The sequence below is a fragment of the Salmo salar genome, chromosome 22, assembly GCF_965601325.2.
Source record: "Salmo salar chromosome 22, fSalSal1, whole genome shotgun sequence".
Taxonomy (NCBI): domain Eukaryota; kingdom Metazoa; phylum Chordata; class Actinopteri; order Salmoniformes; family Salmonidae; genus Salmo; species Salmo salar.
Genome location: NC_138312.1, coordinates 21,639,037 through 21,661,171, shown reverse-complemented (window position 1 = coordinate 21,661,171; position 22,135 = coordinate 21,639,037). Strand labels below are relative to the sequence as shown.

Sequence of the window (22,135 nt, the reverse complement as noted above, 5' to 3'; positions counted from 1 at the left end):
GCAGGCAAAAACCTGAAGATTCCAAACAGGAAGTACCCTCTCTGACCATTCCTTGGGCTTCTGGCCTCTGTTTATTGAACATTTAGGATCTTTGCTGTAACGTGACACTTCCTACGGCTCCCATAGGCTCTCAGAACCCGGGAAAAAGCTGAATGATATCGAGGCAGCCCCTGGCTGAAACACATTAGCGCGTTTGGATAGTGGCCTGTCAGAGGACCATCAGACTGGGGCTCGTGCACGAGGGCACGAGATGTTTTTATTTTCTCTCTCTTTGAAAGAAAACCACCACTCCCGGTCGGAATATTATCGCTTTTTTACGAGAAAAATGGCATAAAAATTGATTTTAAACAGCGGTTGACATGCTTCGAAGTACGGTAATGGAATATTTAGAAATCTTTTGTCACGAAATGCGTCGTGCTCGTCACCCTTCTTTACCATTCGGATAGTGTCTTGAACGCACGAACAAAACGCCGCTATTTGGATATAACTATGGATTATTTGGGACCAAACCAACATTTGTTATTGAAGTAGAAGTCCTGGGAGTGCATTCTGACGAAGAACAGCAAAGGTAATAACATTTTTCTTATAGTAAATCTGACTTTGGTGAGTGCTAAACTTGCTGGGTGTCTAAATAGCTAGCCCTGTGATGCCGGGCTATCTACTGAGAATATTGCAAAATGTGCTTTCACCGAAAAGCTATTTTAAAATCGGGCATAGCGAGTGCATAGAGGAGTTCTGTATCTATAATTCTTAAAATAATTGTTATGTTTTTTGTGAACGTTTATCGTGAGTAATTTAGTAAATTCACCGGAAGTGTTCGGTGGGAATGCTAGTCACATGCTAATGTAAAAAGCTGGTTTTTGATATAAATATGAACTTGATTGATCAAAACATGCATGTATTGTATAACATAATGTCCTAGGGGTGTCATCTGATGAAGATCATCAAAAGGTTAGTGCTGCATTTAGCTGTGGTTTGGGTTTATGTGACATTATATGCTAGCTTGAAAAATGGGTGTCTGATTATTTCTGGCTGGGTACTCTGCTGACATAATCTAATGTTTTGCTTTCATTGTAAAGCCTTTTTGAAATCGGACTGTGTGGTTAGATTAACGAGAGTCTTGTCTTTAAAATGGTGTAAAATAGTCATATGTTTGAGAAATTGAAGTAATAGCGTTTCTAAGGTATTTGAATATCGCGCCACTCGATTATACTGGCTGTTGAGTAGGTGGGACGCTTGCGTCCCACCTACGTAACAGGCACTGCCAGCCTGTGGCGCGATTTTCAAAACCTTAAAAATCCTATTACTTCAATTTCTCAAACATATGACTATTTTACAGCCATTTAAAGACAAGACTCTCGTTAATCTAACCACACTGTCCGATTTCAAAAAGGCTTTACAACGAAAGCAAAACATTAGATTATGTCAGCAGAGTACCCAGCCAGAAATAATCAGACACCCATTTTTCAAGCCAGCATATAATGTCACCAAAACCCAGAAGACAGCTAAATGCAGCACTCACCTTTGATGATCTTCATCAGATGACAACCCTAGGACATTATGTTATACAATACATGCATGTTTTGTTCAATCAAGTTCATATTTATATCAAAAACCAGCTTTTTACATTAGCATGTGACGTTCAGAACTAGCATACCCCCGCAAACTTCCGGGGAATTCGCTAACATTTTACTAAATTACTCACGATAAACGTTCACAAAAAGCATAACAATTATTTTAAGAATTATAGATACAGACCTCCTCTATGCACTCGATATGTCCGATTTTAAAATAGCTTTTTGGTGAAAGCACATTTTGCAATATTCTAAGTACATAGCCCAGGCATCACGGGCTCGCTATTTAGACACCCGGCAAGTTTAGCACTCACCATAATCATATTTACTATTATAAAAGTTTGATTACCTTTTGTTGTCTTCGTCAGAATGCACACCCAGGACTGCTACTTCAATAACAAATGTTGGTTTGGTCCAAAATAATCCATCGTTATATCCGAATAGCGGCGTTTTGTTCGTGCGTTCCAGACACTATCCGAAATAGTAAAGAAGTGCCGCTCGCATGGCGCAATTCGTGACAATAAAATTCTAAATATTCCATTACCGTACTTCGAAGCATGTCAATCGCTGTTTAAAATTAATTTTTACGCCATTTTTCTCGTAGAAAAGCGATAATATTCCGACAGGGAATCTCCTTTTCGGCAAACAGAGGAAAAAATCCCAAAGGCGGGGGCGGTCGGGGTCACGCGCATAAGCCTGTGTCCCTTGATCGGCCACTTGAGAAAGGCGATAATGTGTTTCAGCCTGGGGCTGGAATGACGACATTCTGTTTTTTCCCGGGCTCTGAGCGCCTATGGACGACGTGGGAAGTGTCACGTTAGAGCAGAGATCCTTAGTAAATGATAGAGATGGAAAAGAAGTTCAAGAAATGGTCAGACAGGCCACTTCCTGTAAAGGAATCTCTCAGGTTTTGACCTGCCATTTGAGTTCTGTTATACTCACAGACACCATTCAAACAGTTTTAGAAAATTTAGGGTGTTTTCTATCCATATGTAATAAGTATATGCATATTCTAGTTACTGGGTAGGAGTGGTAACCAGATTAAATCGGGTATGTTTTTTATCCAGCCGTGTCAATACTGCCCCCTAGCCCTAACAGGTTTGTACAGAAATACAATTCTCACATTAACATCAGTACATAGCATCTCAACATATTCCAAATAGCTTTAATCTTATTAAATCATTTTATACAACCATTAGATGTAAGTCTCATCGCTGAGGCTAGTATATAAACCTTAGTATGGTAATATGGCCATATTGTCTCTAATGAGCCTCACAAAATTGTACCAAGCGGACCAGTTCGTAGCTGGATTCTTCACCGATCTTTTATACCTTCTCCAGAACATAAATGTCGTTCGGTTCTCCAATTCTGTGAGGTGGAAGAATCCTTTGTTCTCTCCATGAAAACACTCTGTCTCTTTATACTGGGGCCATGAGGCAGGACATTCTCCTTTGGAATTTTACGACCGCCTTCACACAGCCTTGTGTCAGAAGTAGAGGTCGGGGGATGGTGCATAGAAAACCCAGAGGGCAACGTCATGACAAAAGTTAACCTGACTCTAATAGTATGCAGCACAGAGCTGTGAGTCAAGAGCACAGACCCAGAGGCAAGAGCACAGACCCAGAGTCAAGAGCACAGACCCAGAGTCAAGGGGACTACAGTGGCGGTTAGTCTGAACATTTAGCAGTCCAGGTGTGGACAGCATGAGGAAACACTTAAACTGGAAAGTTAAAGAAACATTTTGTACAATAAAGTTTAAGCTAAGGTAAAGCACAAATACCAATCATAATACCAGAAATATCATGCAGTAAAATATTGTCAGGATCAAATAAAATTGTATTTGTCACATGTGCTGAATTAAACAAGTGTAGATTTACAGTGAAATGCTTACTTACGAGCCCTTTCCCAACAATGCAGTTAAAAAGTACGAAAATTAACAAATAGATAAAAAGAAAATAGCAACACAATAAAATGAGGTTATATACAGGCTATATACAAGGAGTACCAGTACAGAGTCAGTGTACTGGGGTGATTGATTGAGGTAATACGTAAATGTAGGTTTGGTTAGGTGATTGATTGAGGTAATACGTAAATGTAGGTTTGGTTAGGTGATTGATTGAAGTACATGTGGGTAGGAGGTGAAAAGCAGAAAGTCCAGGTAGCCGTTTAATTAACTGTTCAGCAGTCTTATGGTACTTGGGTAGAAGCTGTTCATTCGGTATCAGTTTGTTATAACATTGGCATTTCATGAGAATGGAGAATAGGATAGCTCAGTTGGTAGAGCATGGTGTTTGCAACGCATGGTGTTTGTAACGCCAGGGTTGTGGGTTCGATTCCCATGGGGGGCCAGCACAGAAAAAATATATATGAAATTAAATGTATGCATTCACTACTGTAAGTTGCTTTGGATAAGAGCGTCTGCTAAATGACTACATTTACATTTTAGTCATTTAGCAGACGCTCTTATCCAGAGCGACTTACAGTAGTGAATGCATACATTTCATACATTTTTTTTTTTTTTTCCTGTGCTGGCCCCCCGTGGGAATCGAACCCACAACCCTGGTGTTGCAAACACCATGCTCTACCAACTGAGCTACAGGGAAGGCTAAAATGTAAATGTTTTCCTTCAATACTTTGCTGTACTGAAAGCCATGTTCATTATTTGCTTTGTAGCTGAACTAGTTATAGTGAAACATACAACTGGATTATGTTATCATGTTGCCTAGACACTTTACCCCTACCTACAGTATACAGTGACTTTGGAAAGTATTCAGACCCCTTGACTTTTTCCACATTTTGTTGTTACGTTACAGCGTTATTCTAAAATGGATGAAATAAAACAGAATTCTCAGCAATCTACACACAATACCTCATAATGACAAAGTGAAAACAGGTTTTTAGTTTTTTTGTATATATTTGCCAAAATTTCTAACAGAAATACCTTATTTACATAAGTATTCAGACCCTTTGCTATGAGACTTTGCTATTCATCCTGTTTCCATTGATCATCTTTCAAATGTTTCTACAACTTGATTGGAGTCCACCTGTGGTAAATTCAATTGATTGGACATGATTTGGAAAGCACACACACCTGTCTATATAAAGTCCCACCGTTGACAGTGCATGTCAGAGCAAAAACCAAGCCATGTGAGAAGATCTGTAGGGAAGAATGAAAGAAACTCCCCAAATACAGGTGTGCCTTGTTTGTAGCGTCATACCCAAGAAGACTCAAGGCTGTAATCGCTGCCAAAGGAGCTTCAACAAAGTACTGCGTAAAGGGTCTGAGTACTTACGTAAATGTGATATTTTCGTTTTTATTGCCTTGTCATTATGGGGTATTGTGTGTAGGTTCTAGAATAAGGCTGTAACATAACAAAATGTGTAAAAAGTCAAGGGGTCTGAATACTTTCCGAATGGACTGTAGAAGTATTTTTCTCTTGCATATGCATATTGAGCAGTGTGTGAGTATGTCCATACTTTGCACGACTGTGTGTATGTCCATGCTTTTTACGTGACTGTGTATGTATTAATAGCCAGGAGGCTGCTAGTGAGCCCTGTATTTCATGGATGAAAGAGTAGCTGCTCTGCCTATCAATGCATCTTAAAAGAGAGGGCAGGAAGTGGGCCCTAACAGGAGAGAGGAGGCACTGCCAACTTCCTGTGATCAGAGAACAATGGACAGCATCCAGAGACGCTGAACTCCCTGACACTCAGGCCAACGCCAACACACACACACACACACACACACTGCTGAGTGTAACCAGTGCTCCCAAGAGGTGCAGCGGTCTAAGGCACTGCATCTCAATGCTAGAGGCGTTAACTGACTTACCTAGTTAAATAAAGCTTAAAATAAATAAATACAAATAAAAACCGTAACGACATCCGAAAGTAAGGCCACCACTGGGCACTGTAAAGGTCTTCCATCTGAAACTTGAGAAAACATAATACTTTTAAAAGTCTATTCTACATCATGTTTATGGATTTACATATGTGCATGCGTGCGGTAGAGAAAAGGAGATAGGAGGCAGCGCTTAGAATATTTCAGAATGAGCATCATGTGGGGTTTGTGGGCCCCAATATCAGGCTCAAGCCTTTATCACCCAATTAAATCCTCCATTCCTAGAGGAGAATCATTGCACAATAAGCTAGAACTCTTGCTCCAGCAGCTCCATATAGCACTGCATATTCCAACACAACACTCATGCTCTCTCTTGTACGGCCAAGTTTATTCGTGTAAATTGACTGGTTGCCAAGGAGATGTGTGTGAGTGACCAGAGTCGGCTGGTATCTTGACAACTGGCCATGCTAGAATAACAGAGCCATTACCATTAGTAGGGTTACAATGGTCAGAGAGCCAACAGGCAGGGCCTATACAACAACCAGATTAACAGTGAAAGAAAGGAAGGCTACAGAAGAGAGAAACACAGCTCTTTTGTGAATGTAATTGGCTTTCGACTCCAGTGAGCTTGTTTTGTCCTCCTTGTCTGGTTAGTTACACTGCATGTCTGACAACAGCTCAGTGCTGCTGCACGGTTTGAGTCCAGAGTACTGCAGTAAAGTTGAGGCTGAGAGAGGAACTTGGATTGAGTTAACGGAAATTAATACAGTTAACAATATCAATGTTTTGCATCTTCTACCTTGATCTTCTTTTGTTGTGTCTGAAGATAAGTGCCACCAAGTTCTAAAATATATTTTTTATTTAATTTGTTTTATATAACCTTTATTTAACTAGGCAAGTCAGAATGAAGCACTTTGTGAGGTATAGAGTCATTTTCAAGTATTTCACATCAGGTAAGTGTCCCTTCCTAAACACAAAATACATTGACTATGCAGAATGACAACCAGAACATTTATTGGGCTGTTGAGGGATTGATAGTTATGTAAATAAATTACCTGCATTTTCTCTGTATTTCCAGTGTAGCAGAGTCCCATAGAATGCTTAAACTCATAAAGTATGCCCTACATTTGAAAGGTTTAGGGCCGTGTGTCTTGTGAAATAATCGACCATATAAGTAACAAGGAAAGTCCCCTTTCATTTTAAGGCCACTCAGTGATTTATCGCTCAACCTTGTAGTTTGAGTTAGCAGGAAGCGTTCTTCTTTCACTCAATTTGAAGTTGAACGTGTTCAAATTAGCTTTGACTATTCACAATGTCATATCAAGTGACCAGAATCTGTCGGTCCATGGCGTCACAGGTTATTGTAAGGGTTAGTACTGTATATCACTATACCGACCCGGGAGAGTGACATGGGGGATACGCAGGTTGCCATTTGTTGAAGTTAACCAGGAGAAGACTGCAGGTTCACTGGGGACTGAGACATCATGGAGGGGTTCTACATCATAGAGCATCACTCTCACACCTCCCTCCTCTCTCTGGATGCTGATGTAGTGTCACTAATGTGGAACAGCACTTTCTACGCAGTTTCAAACAAACCAACAGCCTGGCAACTGTCTGTTTGGCTTTCTGTTGTGTCATTTTTGTTTTGGAGGAGGAATTGTTTCTCCTCTCCTAGGCAATCAGCAATTAGTACCAGGAGGTGTGCCCTTCACTTTGCAAGGCAATTATCAATTATCAATTACTATTAGTACTTGAGCCTCCCGTTCTCTCAATGGCAGCCGTGTCAGCGGCGGTCTCGTCGCAAAACTAAAACCGTCACCGAAAGAAAGACGGTCCTGCTGAGTTGTTCTGCAGAGTTATTCGAGGAAGGAAAGAGTGGTGTGGACACGCCTTCTATCTCCCTTGAGTATATCACCTAGTGATTTTTTCAGATGATCCTATTTTGCTCTTTTGTAGCTTTGGCAACTATGTGTGTGATTTCTATACGTGCTCGCTCCTCTCCCTGTAGTTTGGAACTGCCGATCTGTGGTCAAGAACGCAGAGTTCATCTCGGCCTATGCTGCCCTTCAGTCCATTGACTTTTTCATCCTGATGGAGACATGGATCACTCCAGAGAACACTGCTACTCCAGCTGCTCTCTCTTCATCTGACTAAGTTCTCCCTCTCAGCCCGAGAGCATCTGGTCGTCATGGTGGTGGCACAGGGAGATACTAATTTCTCCTAGGTAGAGATTTTCCCTTTTCTCCCTCACTCACCTGTCCTTCTCCTCAATTGAATTCCATGCTGTCACTTGTCCACTCAAGCTTAACATTGTCATCGATCACCCACCAGGTGCCCTTAGAGTTCCTCAATGAGCTTCACACCTTGATGAGCTAATTTCCTGATGATGGCTCACCGTTCTTTGTACTTGGCAACTTCAACCTCCTGATGTCTGCCTTCGATTAATTTCTTTCCAACTCTCTCCTTCCCCTCCTTGGCTCTTGATCTCATCCTTTCCCAGTCCCCTCCCACTCACAAGGCAGGCAATAACCTTGACCTCGTCTTTACTAGAGGCCTACGAATCTCGCTGCAACCCCCCCCCCCCCCCCCTACGGTCGCAATCTTTGCTCTCTCTCCCACCACTCTCTCCTCTTCTATCCTATCATCTCTGCCTTCTGCTAAATCTTTCTCCCTCCAATCTCCTGATTCTGCCTCTTGACCCTACTCTCCTCCCTTTCTACATCCTAGGACTCGCACTGTCCTCTTTCTAAATCCTTTCTAAATTTCAAGCTTCTACCTCCATCCTTAATCCTCCACCCCTCCCCCTCCCTCTCTGCGGACGACTTTGTCAACCACTTTGAAAAGGTTCACAACATCTGCTCCTCATTCACTCAGCCTATTGAGTCCACTGGTCCCACGCACACAGAACTACCCTACGCCTTGACCTCTTTCTCCCCTCCATCTCCAGATTAAATCCTACGACTAGTGAGGTCTGGCCATCCGACAACCTGCCTTCGACTCCTTCCCTTCCTCCCTTCTCCAGAACATCTTTGGAGACCTTCTCCCATTCCTCACTTCCCTCAGCAACTCATCCCTGACCACTGGCTGCATTCCCTCTAACTTCACTATGGCCTAAGTCGCTTCCCTCCTCAACAAACCAACACTTGACCCCTTTGATGTCAAAAATTACAGACCGGTATCTCTTCGTTCTTTTCTTTCCAAAACACTTGATTGTTCTGTCTCTGACCAACTCTCTCGCTATCTCTCTCAGAATGATCATCTTGACCCTAACCAGTCAGGCTTCAAGAGGGGTCACTCAACTGAGACTGCTCTTCTCTGTGTCACAGAGGCTCTCTGCATTGCCAAAGCTGTCTCTCTTTCTCTCGCTCTCCTTCATTCTCTTCCTCCTAGATCTATCCACTGCCTTCGACACCGTGAACCATCAGATCCTCCTCTCCACACCTCTCAGGGCTGGGCTTCTCAGGCACTGCACATGGATTGCATCCTAACTTTAAGGCCACTCCTACCAGGTGACGTGGAGAGGATCTGTGTCTGCACCACGTACACTCTCTTCTCTCTACACACCAAGTCACTCGGTACCTTCATATCCTCACATGGTCTCTCCTATCATTTCTCTGTGGATGACACTCAACTACTTTTCTTCTTACGCTCTTCTGACACCCATCTCTATGTGCCTAGCAGATATCTCAGTTTGGATGTCGGCCCACCACTTCGAGCTCAACCTCGACAAGACGGAGCTGCTCTTCCTCCCAGGAAAGGCCTGCCTGTTTCAACACCATCTCGCTCCTGCAGGTTGATGCTCTACAACATCCGTAGAGTACAACCCTACCTCACACAGGAAGTGGTGTAGGCCCCTAATCCAGGCACTTGTCATCTGGACTACTGCAACTCACTGTTGGATGGGCTCCCCACTTATCCAGAGCGCTGCAGCCCTACTGGTGTTCAACCGTCCCAAAATCTGCCATGTCACCCCGCTCTTCTGCACACTCCACTGGCTTCCAGACGAAGCTCACATCCACTACAAGACCATGGGACTTGCCTACGGAGCAGCAAGAGGAACTATCCCTCCCTACCTTCAGGCTATGCTCAAACCCTACACCCCAAGCAATCTGTTCTGCCACCTCTTAGTCCCTGCCCATCTCCAAAAACCCTAACCTCTTCAAAAGGTAGGTCTTAAATAACCCCCCCCCCCCCCCTTTAGTTCATGCCGTCATCACTGCGATATGTGATTGTCCCACCTAACTATCTTAAGACGAACACATTAACTGTAAGTCACTCAGAATAAGAGGATCATACATTTGAGTCATTTAGCAGACAAAGCTTTGTCTGTTTTGTTGTTGAGCTGCGTCATTAATGGATTCTGCTGTGTGCTTTGAGTCATTGTGAGGTGTGGATGTGATTGGGATAAAAATAACACGTCGCCCACTCCTCTGATGATGGAGAATACGCAGAGCCTCAGTATGAGGGAATAGATACAACACAGCTTGCAAGACATCTAGGGTCAGATAAAAATCAAACCCACACACCAGAACATTTGGGTTTTAGCTAATAAACATGGAATTAACTGCATCACTCAAATGTGATTCATACTTTAAAAGAGAAGGAACAATGTGATTTCCCAAAGTGCAGATTAGATTGAATTCTGGCCCTGGTGCATGCAATGATGAATACTGAGTTGGACAACAGCTCACAGATCAATATGCTCCTAAAGACAGTTGGCTAAATCAATAAACCAATCAAATACCTCAACAATGCCTGCTGTGTCATCAAGCCAATTTTTAGTGGCTAAACAAATGAATACTGTTTCAATGGGATTCAGTAACAGGACATTTCAAACTGTTCTGCACAAAAAGGATAAAACGCTAAGTGTGAAAATGTCTATTGTTTTGTCTTTTAGTCACCACATCTTCTGATGTGAGATGTAGAATAATGTTGAATGTTTGGTGTCTGTAAAGTTTATTTTATACGCATTATATTTATGAAACGACTTTGACAAAAACACTTCTTGCCATATTGATGCTGAAAATGTCAGGCGATAACGTCAGATCCAACACTGACCTCTGCTGGGGACTCTGGAGCTGAAACGTCTCCGAAAAATCTGAACAGCAACAAGAAATCTAGGGGTGATGTAACAGCAAACTCATCCTCATACACGTTAAAGGACTTATACGTTCTCCATAGCAGAAACACAGAATCATCAAAACCTCTCCAAAAATTCCTAAAAAGCACACACAACTCATCTGGAATGGCATACAACATTCTAATCTGCAGTAACATTCTCTATTATGGTAGTGGTGGTGGTGTGGGGTTCTCTCCCCATACAGGAACATGTGACTGGAGAGAGAAACAGAGAGAGAGAGAGAGGAGGAAAAAAAAAGAGTAGAAAATCAAAGGAGTCTTTGAAGCGGCGCACTGCTCCAACTGAAGGTCCCACTGCAATCTGCAGTCTGCTGGCTACCTGAACACTGCACCTTGGTGCATAGAGAGAGGGTGGGACAGAGGGAGGGAGGGATTGAGAGATGGGAGATGGAATGCAGGGAGAAGGGGATGTATGGATGAATGAAAGGGATTGAGAAGGTATAAATTATACTGCTGAATGTGCCAATACGATATGAAAGTAACACGTTCCTACGTCATACTTCTGGGTCACGTCCTATAATCTCTCAACTAGGCTTCAAGATTACATATAACATTATATTAATATTTGTGTATTGATTTTCTCATACCCGTTGCCTCATTTGAACTCCTGCAACCTTGTTAGCATGCTGGAGCGTGCCTGCTCAAGTTGAGGACTCATAGGACTGTAAGAACCCATCAGTTACAGGCTGTTTGATGTGTTTAATATTCTATTTCTTTTGTAGACCGGTAAGCTGTTGAAAGTGAGACATAAAGCTGGTGGGAGTTGTAGTTCATGTGTGTAGTTCCAATTGAAACAGTTGTTTCTTCTTGACCATAAAATACTTTGAAAACGAGCATGTGGTAAGTAAATTCATTTTGAAACACGCATATATTTATTATACATCTTAAATGAACCACATTGTTATGACTGAGGATGCAAATTTGAGGTTAATTCTTAGCCTACAAACAAGGATCCAGGAATTGTCACTTTCATACCGTATAGTCATGGGAAGTTAACATAAAAGTTAGACAGATGAGAGGAGATGGGCTGGTGGGTGAGGAGTTAGAGACCTCCACAGCTGTGTGGTGTATCTGATCCAGTGTGTGTTTCAGTGTTAATGTCTGACCCTGGCCTAAAGGGACATACACGTCATGACTGCGTCTCCTGCTGCTAATCTGGGACTGACTATCTGCCATCCCACTGTGCTAGGCTGAACCTGAGCCCGGGCCAGACATCTGTGGACTGAAACCATAGCTCTATTAATATGAGCTTTTACTAGAAAGTACTGTGTGGGATATCAAATCCTCTGTATCAATATAGTCTAACTCCAACTGTCCAGCAATGAACCTGATATATACTGAACAAAAATATAAAACGCAACATGGGCCAATTTCAACGATTTTACTGAGTTACAGTTCATATAAGGAAATCAGTCAATTTAAATGAATTCATTAGGCCCTAATCTATGTATTTCATATGACTGGACAGGGGCACAGGGGCACTTGGGAGCCAGGCCCACCCACCTGGGAGCCAGGCCCAGCCAATCAGAATGAGTTTTTCCCCACAAAAGGGCTTTATTACAGACAGTTTCATCAGCTGTCTGGGTGGCTGGTCTCATACGATCCCACAGGTGAAGAAGCCAGATGTGCAGGTCCTGGGCTGGCGTAGTTACATGTGGTCTTCGGTTGTTAGGCCGGTTGGACGTACTTCCAAATTCTCTAAAACAACGTTGGAGGCGGCTTATGGTAGAGAACTTAACATAAAATTCTCTGGCAACAGCTCTAATGGACATTCCTGAAGTCAGCATGCCAATTGCATGCTCCCTTTTATTGTCCCCAGCAGAAGGTGCACCTATGTAATGATCATGCTGTTTAATCAGCTTCTTGATATGCCACACCTGTCAGGTGGATGGATTATCTTGGAAAAGGAGAAATGTTCACTAACAGTAATGTAAACCAGTTTGTGCAATTATTTTTAGAGAAATAAGCTTTTAATGCGTATGGAAGAATTTTGCGATCTTTTATTTCATGGGACCAACACTAACATTTTGTGCTTATATTTTTGTTCAGTATTTGTTGATGTAATGGTGACATCTTCCTGAAGTTTTAACACTCGAAAAAGCAATCACCTGCAGTTCCACTGAATTCTATTTAATGAGTAGAAATAATAGAATATCCAAAGTCTAATTGCATAGAGGAATGTCAACAGGAGAACATGTAAAGTGAGGTGAATGAACAATGTAAACCCTAAAAAGTGTGGGCAGGTGGAAATTGTAGACTGTAGTACGTAGTGAATGTTAAAGTCAGTGTGGGGCTGACGGCTGTGAGACTCCCCCCTTTATTCCAGGTGACAGTTCAAAGGTAGCTCTGGATGCTAAGCCTTCATTAAGGCCAGATCAGCACCGGGGCAGAGTGCTGTCTGCATGGCTGGAAACTCCTGGGGATGGAACTCTCAGGCAAAGCCATGGTTTATTCACATCAATGGGGAGAGTGCATTGATCAACAGAACCTTTTCCTAATTTTAGAGTGGAACAAAGATGTAAACAGCAATAGCAAGGTTGCAAGCAAAATCCTTTTTTACAAAATCACGAGGAAGAACGTTTTTCTACAGTTATCCAATGTCCTTGGACAGCTTGTTACAAATCGATGTTTAAAATTCCAAATGCACTTCTCCAGCCATTGGGATTCACATGTCTTTCCCACTGTCTCTCGCTCCCTGCCTTAAACTCTAGCTGAACTCTATCCCCTAGGTAAAGGCTGCCTCCACCAGAACCACATGTTAGTTTGACCACGGTAAGCACCCACCCATGGAAGAGCTGAGTGACACACATACAGACAACTATATCCATCAGCTTGAGCTTCTCTCTGATAAAAAAAAAATATGTCTCAAGTCTATGAGAGACAGAAACTACAAAATGATGTGCGTGCTTGTGGATACAAATGCAATCATTATAGCGGAGATTATATGACTATAGATCCAAAAGACAGTCTTAACTGTACAACTGGATTCAGTCTCCCTACATAATGCGGATAAGCTGGTCTACTACACCACTATCTGGTGAGTATGACTTCTGCCACTTCCCCAGGGACAAAGAGGGGTTTTCTGATGCCTATCCGTCTCTGTCCATTACCCAGAGTGCTTTGGCACCTGCTCAGGATGACCTCTGATAACACAGTCTAGGAAAATAGATGGGGATCAGACTTAGCTGTAGACTTAAACTATCACAGGAGTCACAGAGATGCCTCTAGTCTGGCACAAGATGACTATGCTTTTGTTCAGAGGTCAGCTGTCGAACCCACGCAGTGCCATAAGGAGTCTACTGATTGTTGCAAAAAAATAGACATTGCAGCTCACTATCAGTACCAACAATTAAAAACAAAATCACACAAGCGATAAAAGCTAGGTGACTGTTCCATTTTGGACATCCATACCTGATGTCTACTTGCTGCAAAGAAATTGCCCTTTGGGATTTCTACTCTAGTCTAATATAATCTATGAAGAGTATGTTTCGCCTCCCTGTGGACAAACAGAAGCGCTTCACCGCCGGGACAGTAAACACAAACAACTGAACAAGGCTCGTCTGAGCTTGGTCTAATATAATTAGATGACAAGGAAAGTTACACCTGAACACAGAATGTATAAACTTTAAAATGCAAATCATAATCATAGCCTTCCCTGTAGCTCAGTTGGTAGAGCATGGTGTTTGCAACGCCAGGGTTGTGGGTTCGATTCCCACGGGGGGCCAGCACAGAGAAAAAAAAAAAGGAAAAAAAAGTATGAAATTGTATGAAATCTATGCATTCACTACTGTAAGTCGCTCTGGATAAGAGCGTCTGCTAAATGACTAAAATGTAAATGTAAAATAATCGCTGAACGTGCAGTCACTTTTGCGTGATGAGAAAGAGAGAGCCCATTTGGCAACTGACTGCTGGGCTGCCTCTCTGATTGTGTGGGTTTTCTGGCACACTGGTGGTTGCCTCTACTCCACAGAGTCAAAGTCAGGGTAGAGAGAGTACTTCTGTTGTCTGAACGGGCCAAGACTTGAATCAATAGCGCTTCAATTGAGCTATTAGGCTGTTTAACCTCTAAAAGTTAGAGCTCACTTTGTTGGCACAAAACTACCTCCATACTTCCATTCATTTGTATGAGTTGCCTTCAGACGAGTCCCGTGACACATGTGGGGGTCGTAGAGCAAAAAGACAACATCATGTAGGCCAAACCGTTCAGACACTACAGACGTTTTCATTAGAAGACCGATTTTCGGGATGTCTCATGGTCTGATAAACACTGCTGTAGCTCGGCCACCTCCTACCGCAGACGCGGAAGGGCGACATAGGCGGATGTGGTGGATTGAGACGCAGCCCATGCAAAAATGATATCTCCAGCTTAAACTTTTTTTTATTATGTCACTTAGATTGACACCCATGTGCGTGAATAGACTCTTAAGGATTAAAGAACAAGATGCAAGTAGATGGGTTGTAGGAATGTGAAAAACATGATACTAATGACAAAAGACATGTAGTTTCTGTTTGAGAAAAGAGATGATAGCCACACTGGACCAGAGCAACCCAACACCTATGACCGCTTCTCCTCTTACATGCCCCATACAACGGCTGGTGAATAGGAAAGCCCTCTCCCTATGACAAAGACACAACACAGTCATCAGATAACCATAGTGAATATAAGAATACAAAACACATCCGTCATGTAATCATTAGCCTGATATGGCACCCTTGTAATGCAAGACACACATACACCCGTTTCATCTCCCCGAGCTGGGTTCAGCATCTGTTACAGAGGTATAATCAGATATAATTTCCCCTCTCAAGGTAGACAAACACAGAAAGACCATAAAGAGCTGCTCTGACAGACACAATATGTCAATATCACTTGCTATCAAAGGAGAGCGCTGGATGGGAAAGACCCTGTTGTTTTAGTTTATCCAGGCTCTGTTATCTGGGTAGGGATCCTTCCACAATGACCTCTGTCTGAGAGGCAGCTAACCCTGGCTAATCTCGACTTTTGAAATGCCACTCCATTTGAAATCCTGAGCCGTCCGATTGGCCCTCGGTGTCTCACCGGGCTACCACATGCATGTGCCCCGCTTCCCGTTTCCGTGACCACCATCCATAATTGAAATACAGCCAATCAAAGACTCTCCCTCTCCCTCTTGAGCTCATAGAGAAGCCAAAAAAAGCAACTGATCTTGGACCAGCCTTCGATGCAGAAAAAGAGAGAGTAAGAGAGAGATAGCGAGGAAGGGACCTGTCAGAGGATCTGTAAATGTCAAACTATGATTTATATCAGGATTAGAGATTTCTCTGGGTTTGTATTATTGCTGAGCATCAGTCATCTATCAAAAAACCCTCTGGGGCTGTCAAAACACAAACCCTCTCGAAATGGACCCTCTTAAACGACAAAGACAAAACATTCCATTTACACGATAAAAAGCCCCCCAACATCTCATTTGCCTCCTGACCCAAATGAGTGTTACCATGCGGCACAGATGTTGCTGCTTTCCACTTCAAAGGCCACGGGGAGGGGACTGGAGGAGATAATGATTTGGGCCCATTACCAGTAAACCTCTCCACTGCTTTCACTGGAGGTTGGCCTCTATCTCCATGGTAGTACAGAGAAGAACATTAGTAAATCCACCAGGCCTATTGTGTGGTGGTGGTCACCAGGGTCTCCCCCCCACCCTTATAGGCTGTGGCCTCTTCAGTACTAAACCGAGAGACTCCCTTTTAAAGGGCCATTCATATGCCAAACCAGTCTGACAGTTTTATTTGACTGGGCTGCTTGTTAACATGCTGAATAGCAGGGTGGGCCTGTGTTATGCAGATCAGGTCAGGTTACTGTGAGGACAGACGTCAGTGGGCTTTCAGCCCAACTCAACCCAAATCCCACCGCCAACCCCCCTCTCCTCTGCTTTTAGTCCAGCTTGGATTTCAATTTAGGCCTTGGTGCATACAAGAGCAGGCTTTGTCCAAACAGTATTGCAAATACCATCACTAGCATACTGTACAGTGCAAATTAAGGTGCTGGCGACAGGAAATGACTGCAAATGGGGACATTTTTCAGAAATCAACTAACAGAAAATGTTACTTAAAACCTTCCCCAATATTAACTACAGGTCAAGTGTTAACATTGAAAAACCATTATCATTGACAGCGGTGCGCTAACATGTCTCGGTGGAGCATTGGGTGAGTTATTGAAGGCAGTTTTTAAAACATACAGGTGCAGAGTTAAGTGGGTCACATGATTAGGCTGATCAGATATCTGGCTCACACACACACCGTTCGTGTTAATAAGCTCTGTAATGAGTCTCATTAGTACAAAGAAAATCAATCAAGCCAACGGCTAGCATTAATAATTCAAAGGAGCGTGTTGCACAAGTTAAATCCACTCCTGTCTTTCCCTATCCTATCCTGCCTAGAGCTGACAACTCTGTTTACACAGCACTATTGGCTCTCTGACACACTGGCAGTGGGGTTAGTAACATGCTGCTACTCTTCAGCAGAATGTTGCCAGTATTGAAAAGATAGGTAGATTAAATTGGTCTGAAGCCAGAGGCAATCAGGCCAATCCTCTGAATCAATACCACAAACTAGGCAGACACTTGTCTATTTAGAATAGTGAAGCTCACAGTAGCTCATTACATATTATATTACTGTTCACACAAGTTGCTTTTCTGAGAGCAAATCGTGTTATAAAAAAAAGTGACAAATTCTCTCATTGGAGTTTTCCTTAGTTTATCTTTTTCTGAGGGCGGAACGAATGTGATTGGTTGGATGAAAGCTCAACAGTGGTAGACAGAGAATACGGTCAATAGTAGTGATTTAAAATGGATGACACTTGACTGGGTTTTTAGTAGGACCTGAATGGACCCAGCAAACACAGTAAAACCACAGTGGAAGAATAGGCATGAACCCCCAAGACACCAGCTTAGCGGAAGCTTCTTTATATAGCGCGGAAGAAGGGAAGAACGAAGAAAAAAAACGTACCATCTCTTCCTGATATCTCAAGCGCCTGAATATTTAGAAAAACATGAATATTTTAGAGAATTCAGAGCCATACACACATGTTAAAGTGTAGGGAATGGTAGGGGGATGTTGGTCTCAGCGCTTACTTAACCCAGTCCCGTTTACTGTAGTTATTTATTTTTCCCTGAGATTTCAACCCAGTTCTTAAATGGCCTGGCTCTCCCAGCCTCCCTGGCTTTCCTTCAGACTCACATTTTGCATGTCATCAAAGTGTGTGCTGCTGTGCAATTACATGTCTGACATCAGCAACGTTTAAACTGAGGCTGATTAAAGAGCTCATCCTGTTATAGAGAACTTAAAACAGTCACGATCCCCTCCCACACAAACACACCATGATCCTCATCAATAATGCCCCAAAGGAGACAATTCAAGGTCTAATTTTGGCAGTCTGGCAGGTCCCTGTGTTGACATAGAAACTGTTGTTTTGTCACTCTTAGTTAATAAACAGCAGGGTTGATATGGTAGCCAACCTACAATGTACGCACTCCTTTCTCTGATTCCCTAATCTACAACACTGAGGTCAGCTAAAGTCCACATTCCAAATAAAAACACCCATATCTGTATCAATCAGCATGAAAACAGGCTTTCCTAGAAAGAGAGGAAGAGACCGGTTGGAGCATTTTCTTTCCAAGAAGGAACAAAGAGGTTCAGTGATGTTTGTAGCCATAAAGTTCCCCCATACCGTTCCAGCTTCTACACACAAAGCAGGGTTTCCACGATCCGTCTGTAAGAAATGTCTGCTGTAGGGTTGGTTTTTCGGGAAAAAGTTTACTTTTATTGTGGCACTGCAAAGAAAGACAATTAAAGGCACATTCCAGAGGTTGACTGTTGTCCTGTAATGGTTTACAGAATGGAGGCCTGAATCATGATGATCCTCTGCCTAACGTGTCAGCCCCTCCCCTCCTCGTAGATTCGCTTATGGTGATAGCATGCTTCAGTTCGGCTGGCACCTAGCCGAATGACTTTACTCACATACTCCCTTAAAAGACCTTCGCTTGAAAAATGAGAAAAAAGCGGCAATAGTTCTGTTTGTCCATTTTGAGACACCGTATACACTTCCTTAAAATAGTCTGAGTTAATCTAACTCAAGAAATTTGTCATAAATGTTTACGTTTTTTGCTGAAGAGATCTTGGTCGCGCAATTTTACATTTAACTAAGATGTTTGGTGGAGTATTTTTCAATGAACAAATGTGCATAAATAAGAGTCGCCTCTTTATTGAAGAATCCCTACCGTTGGCCAATCACCGACAGAGGGGGGTAGACTTAGGCTCCGAACTCCGGCTTGCCCTTTGTGTGCCCGAACAGCCCCCCCAAAAACTTGAAGTCCAAAACATCACTAAATGTCGTCACAATGTATGCACGAACTCTACCGAACTGTTTCAGCTGGGAATCATGCGGACGCCTTTAGACAGACCAGGCTTTGCTTTCGTTAGGGCTGCTTACATTGCTGCTACAGACGACTCTTTAAGTGGAGGTGGCACAGAGGGACTTCGTACTTTTTCTTGCAGGAAACAAAGCCATGATGTAGGGGTAAAGTAATTGCTTTCAATTTAGAAACTGTATTCATAATTGAGGAGTGCCCTGATTTACCTAACATATCATACTAAATGGAGTGTCGCGGACTTGCGTACAGAATAATACGAAATGCTCTTAGACCAGGTTGAACCACACCACTGCAGATTTCGCTTGCCATATTCAGGGCAATGCATGTTTTAGTAATAACTCTTGTAAACAGTTCTGGAAAACTCATGATGTCTTAAATGTATAGCCCCTCTAAGAGTGAATCAAACAAACACAGCTTATATGTGCGGCATATCAAAGACAAACTACCCAGCGCTCTTTCCTTTCACTCTAAAGCAAATACAACAGTGGAGAGCGTGTGGAGAATGTCTGCTTAAATCTCCCATATTGCATGAATGGCTAAACTGTTGAGTTAGGGCACACAGACTCTGATACGCACGGCTGAGTCCATTTAGCAAAAACAGGATGGCTTCAGTAACCCTCAAAAGGTGTCCTCCAGACCAGTGCCTTGCAGAGGGGGAAGTGTTCACTGCATCAAACTGGCATAGAGACATGGTTCATACTACTCAAGAGCAGTATGTATTCAATTCCCTCAAGACGTTTTCTAAGGCAGGGAGCAAACAGCATTCCACGGTACCAACTGCCACCACTGAAACTTTGAACTTTAAGTGGACTGAAGTTTTTGGCTGGGAGGGGCGGAGGGATGCCTAGCCACAGTAAGGGCAAAGATGGAGAAGGAGAAGGAGAGAGAGGGACCCTACCTCCATTTGTGCAGAGTGAAGCCGGGACACTGGTCTCCACACACATTACACGGCTGTCCTCTCTCCGGCTCATCAAGGGTGTTCAGCTGGTGATGGAGAGAAGAACCTATATAGTTAATGGTCACATGATACCTGCTGTTATCGCTCATCTCTTCTAGATTCATCAAACACATGCTGTCTCTCACATGACAATTCACATTGGGACAGAGCGGGTTTACAGAAGACTTCAGAAGTCTAACTATTTAGAGAAGGGAAAAAAAGTATTCAGAGTCATAATTAGTCATAATCAAACCCCAAAAAACATTGAAATAATGAGACATTGCAATGACATCAAGCCTATATATGACTTGGCCCAAATTCTTTTAAAAATAGTAACTACTAAATACAGAACTCAGTATAGTCGATTGCCTCTGGGTTCATGTGTGGAACACAAATGCGGGCAAACACTTATGAAAGAAATGTCTGGTGCAGTGAACTGAAAGGTTTAACAAAGTATGCGTATTGGGGTAGATTCGTAGAATACAAACCAACTATTCTTCCATCAGCGGGATAATGTTGTTTAATGAGCCTTTGAATTGTACTGGTTGGATGCGTTCTCTCCCGATCAAATGAGAGGTGCTAAGAGGACTAGGAATTTAACGTTACTGCTTTACCGATTAAGAAACAAAGTCCACAGACTGCAAAATAACATTTCATTTATATAGACTTAAACCACAGCACAGTGTATCTGGACACCGGGATTAAACAGCACGCCGTGGTCGCGCGCGCGTCATGCAACCGTACTGTACCACATTTCTGCAAAAACGTGGGGATCCTATGGAAAAACAAACATTTGTATCACTCACCGATCTGCTGGATTCTCTCTTCTTGGAGCTGCGAGTGAACATGACAGTCTTGTTCCAGGATAGCGGGCTGAGAACTGAGACCAACAACGCAAAAGGGACACTTGGAGAGTGTCCACGCACTTTCGTAAACAAATCCCCACGGTGGCGCTCGACGTTCCTCAACCAAACAGAGCCCTCGCGGTCCTATCCCGTTACCCCGTTTCATTAATGAATGAAGGAACGCGGTTTCCGGATACGACCGACGGTGCCAGCTCCACCTTATTGCCTTTCAGCCAATAGAATCAGCTAATTCCACAGACGATGTTAATAATCTTGAAAGTAAAATATTGCAGGTAACACTTAACTTTACACTGTCCTTATTAATTGCATTTGTAAAAGTAAAGTGTTATCCATATTCACTACATTCATTACGTATAATCAAAATATAAGTGACATAAGTGAATTGTCAGAGGGAATTTTTCTAAAATTGAAGGGCATATAGAGCAGTTGTTCTATCATGTAGGCCTAGAGTACGAAACAAACCAAACACTAGATTAGTTAAGAAACTTTGACATTGCCTTGATCCTTCATGAGATCTTGCCAGGCAAATTCTTCATCACTAGACTGTAACCAAGCCAACCCCAAGGTTACCAGGTTACCAGGAGAAACTCCCCTTTTCAAACAAGACTGAGGACACTGTACAGTGTTGTCTCTCTGAGTGCTAAATCACATGAGGACAGAAATCATTAATTCTACCCCCCATTTGTTTGATGAAGCGTCTGACTTCTGCCTCCCACTCAGGGATTTCCCATTTCAATTTCCTGTGAGGTAATGCAGACAGAGTTGGCTCTCCAACAAGTGCTTGCCATTTATCACCAGAGAAAAGCTTTGCCGCATTACCTCGACAGACAGACAGGCTCAATGCACTCAAGAGAGCTTTGAGTCCCAAGGCCTTTCCTCTCAAAGGAGAATTCTTCAAGGAGAACAGAGCCATGTTAAGAATATCCCAGGAAGAATCTCCATGCTCAGGGCTCTGTTCACTTTACTGGGCTACTATGTATATTCTTCTCTTACCCTTCAAAGGATGGTATTATTAACTAATATATTACACAACTTTTTGAGTTCCCTCTTGGCTTTTCTCTATCTTCGACATGCTCGTGTACCACTCAATGCACTAACTTTCTATGTTCTGAACTTGCTTCGCTTCCCACTTCTGTTTTCAGGAGCTTTTGAATGTGACACAAGGTTAAATTACTTTGGCCAAGCAGTACTGATGAACGGAAGTGTAGAGAAAATGAAGATAGACACGTGTCTATGTGTGACATAACTCTCTGCTGTGTCTTGGTGAGAGCTGTGACCTTCAGACACTTCCTCACACCTGTGGGTGGACTAAACAACCACAATGTTCCATATCAGCAGCCTCTATACAGACAGAGAGGGAGGGAGGGAGGGAG

The 22,135-nt window shown here is 42.8% G+C and overlaps 1 protein-coding gene across 2 annotated transcripts in view; it reads right to left on the bottom strand.

Annotated features, from left to right (window-relative positions):
- Window positions 1-22,135, bottom strand: part of LOC106583026 (prickle-like protein 2) — a 114,976-nt gene that overhangs the window by 91,038 nt on the left and 1,803 nt on the right. The window contains exons 1-2 of one of the 2 annotated variants that reach the window (XM_014166766.3): window positions 20,703-20,913; window positions 19,858-19,943 (exon numbers count right to left, since the gene is read on the bottom strand). In XM_014166766.3, coding sequence (XP_014022241.1) covers window positions 19,858-19,943; window positions 20,703-20,744 — 128 coding nt within the window. In that variant the 5' untranslated portion in view covers window positions 20,745-20,913. Of the gene's footprint in view, window positions 1-19,857; window positions 19,944-20,702; window positions 20,914-22,135 lie in introns of those variants that run through there. The other variant, XM_045705234.2, reaches the window with a different exon arrangement.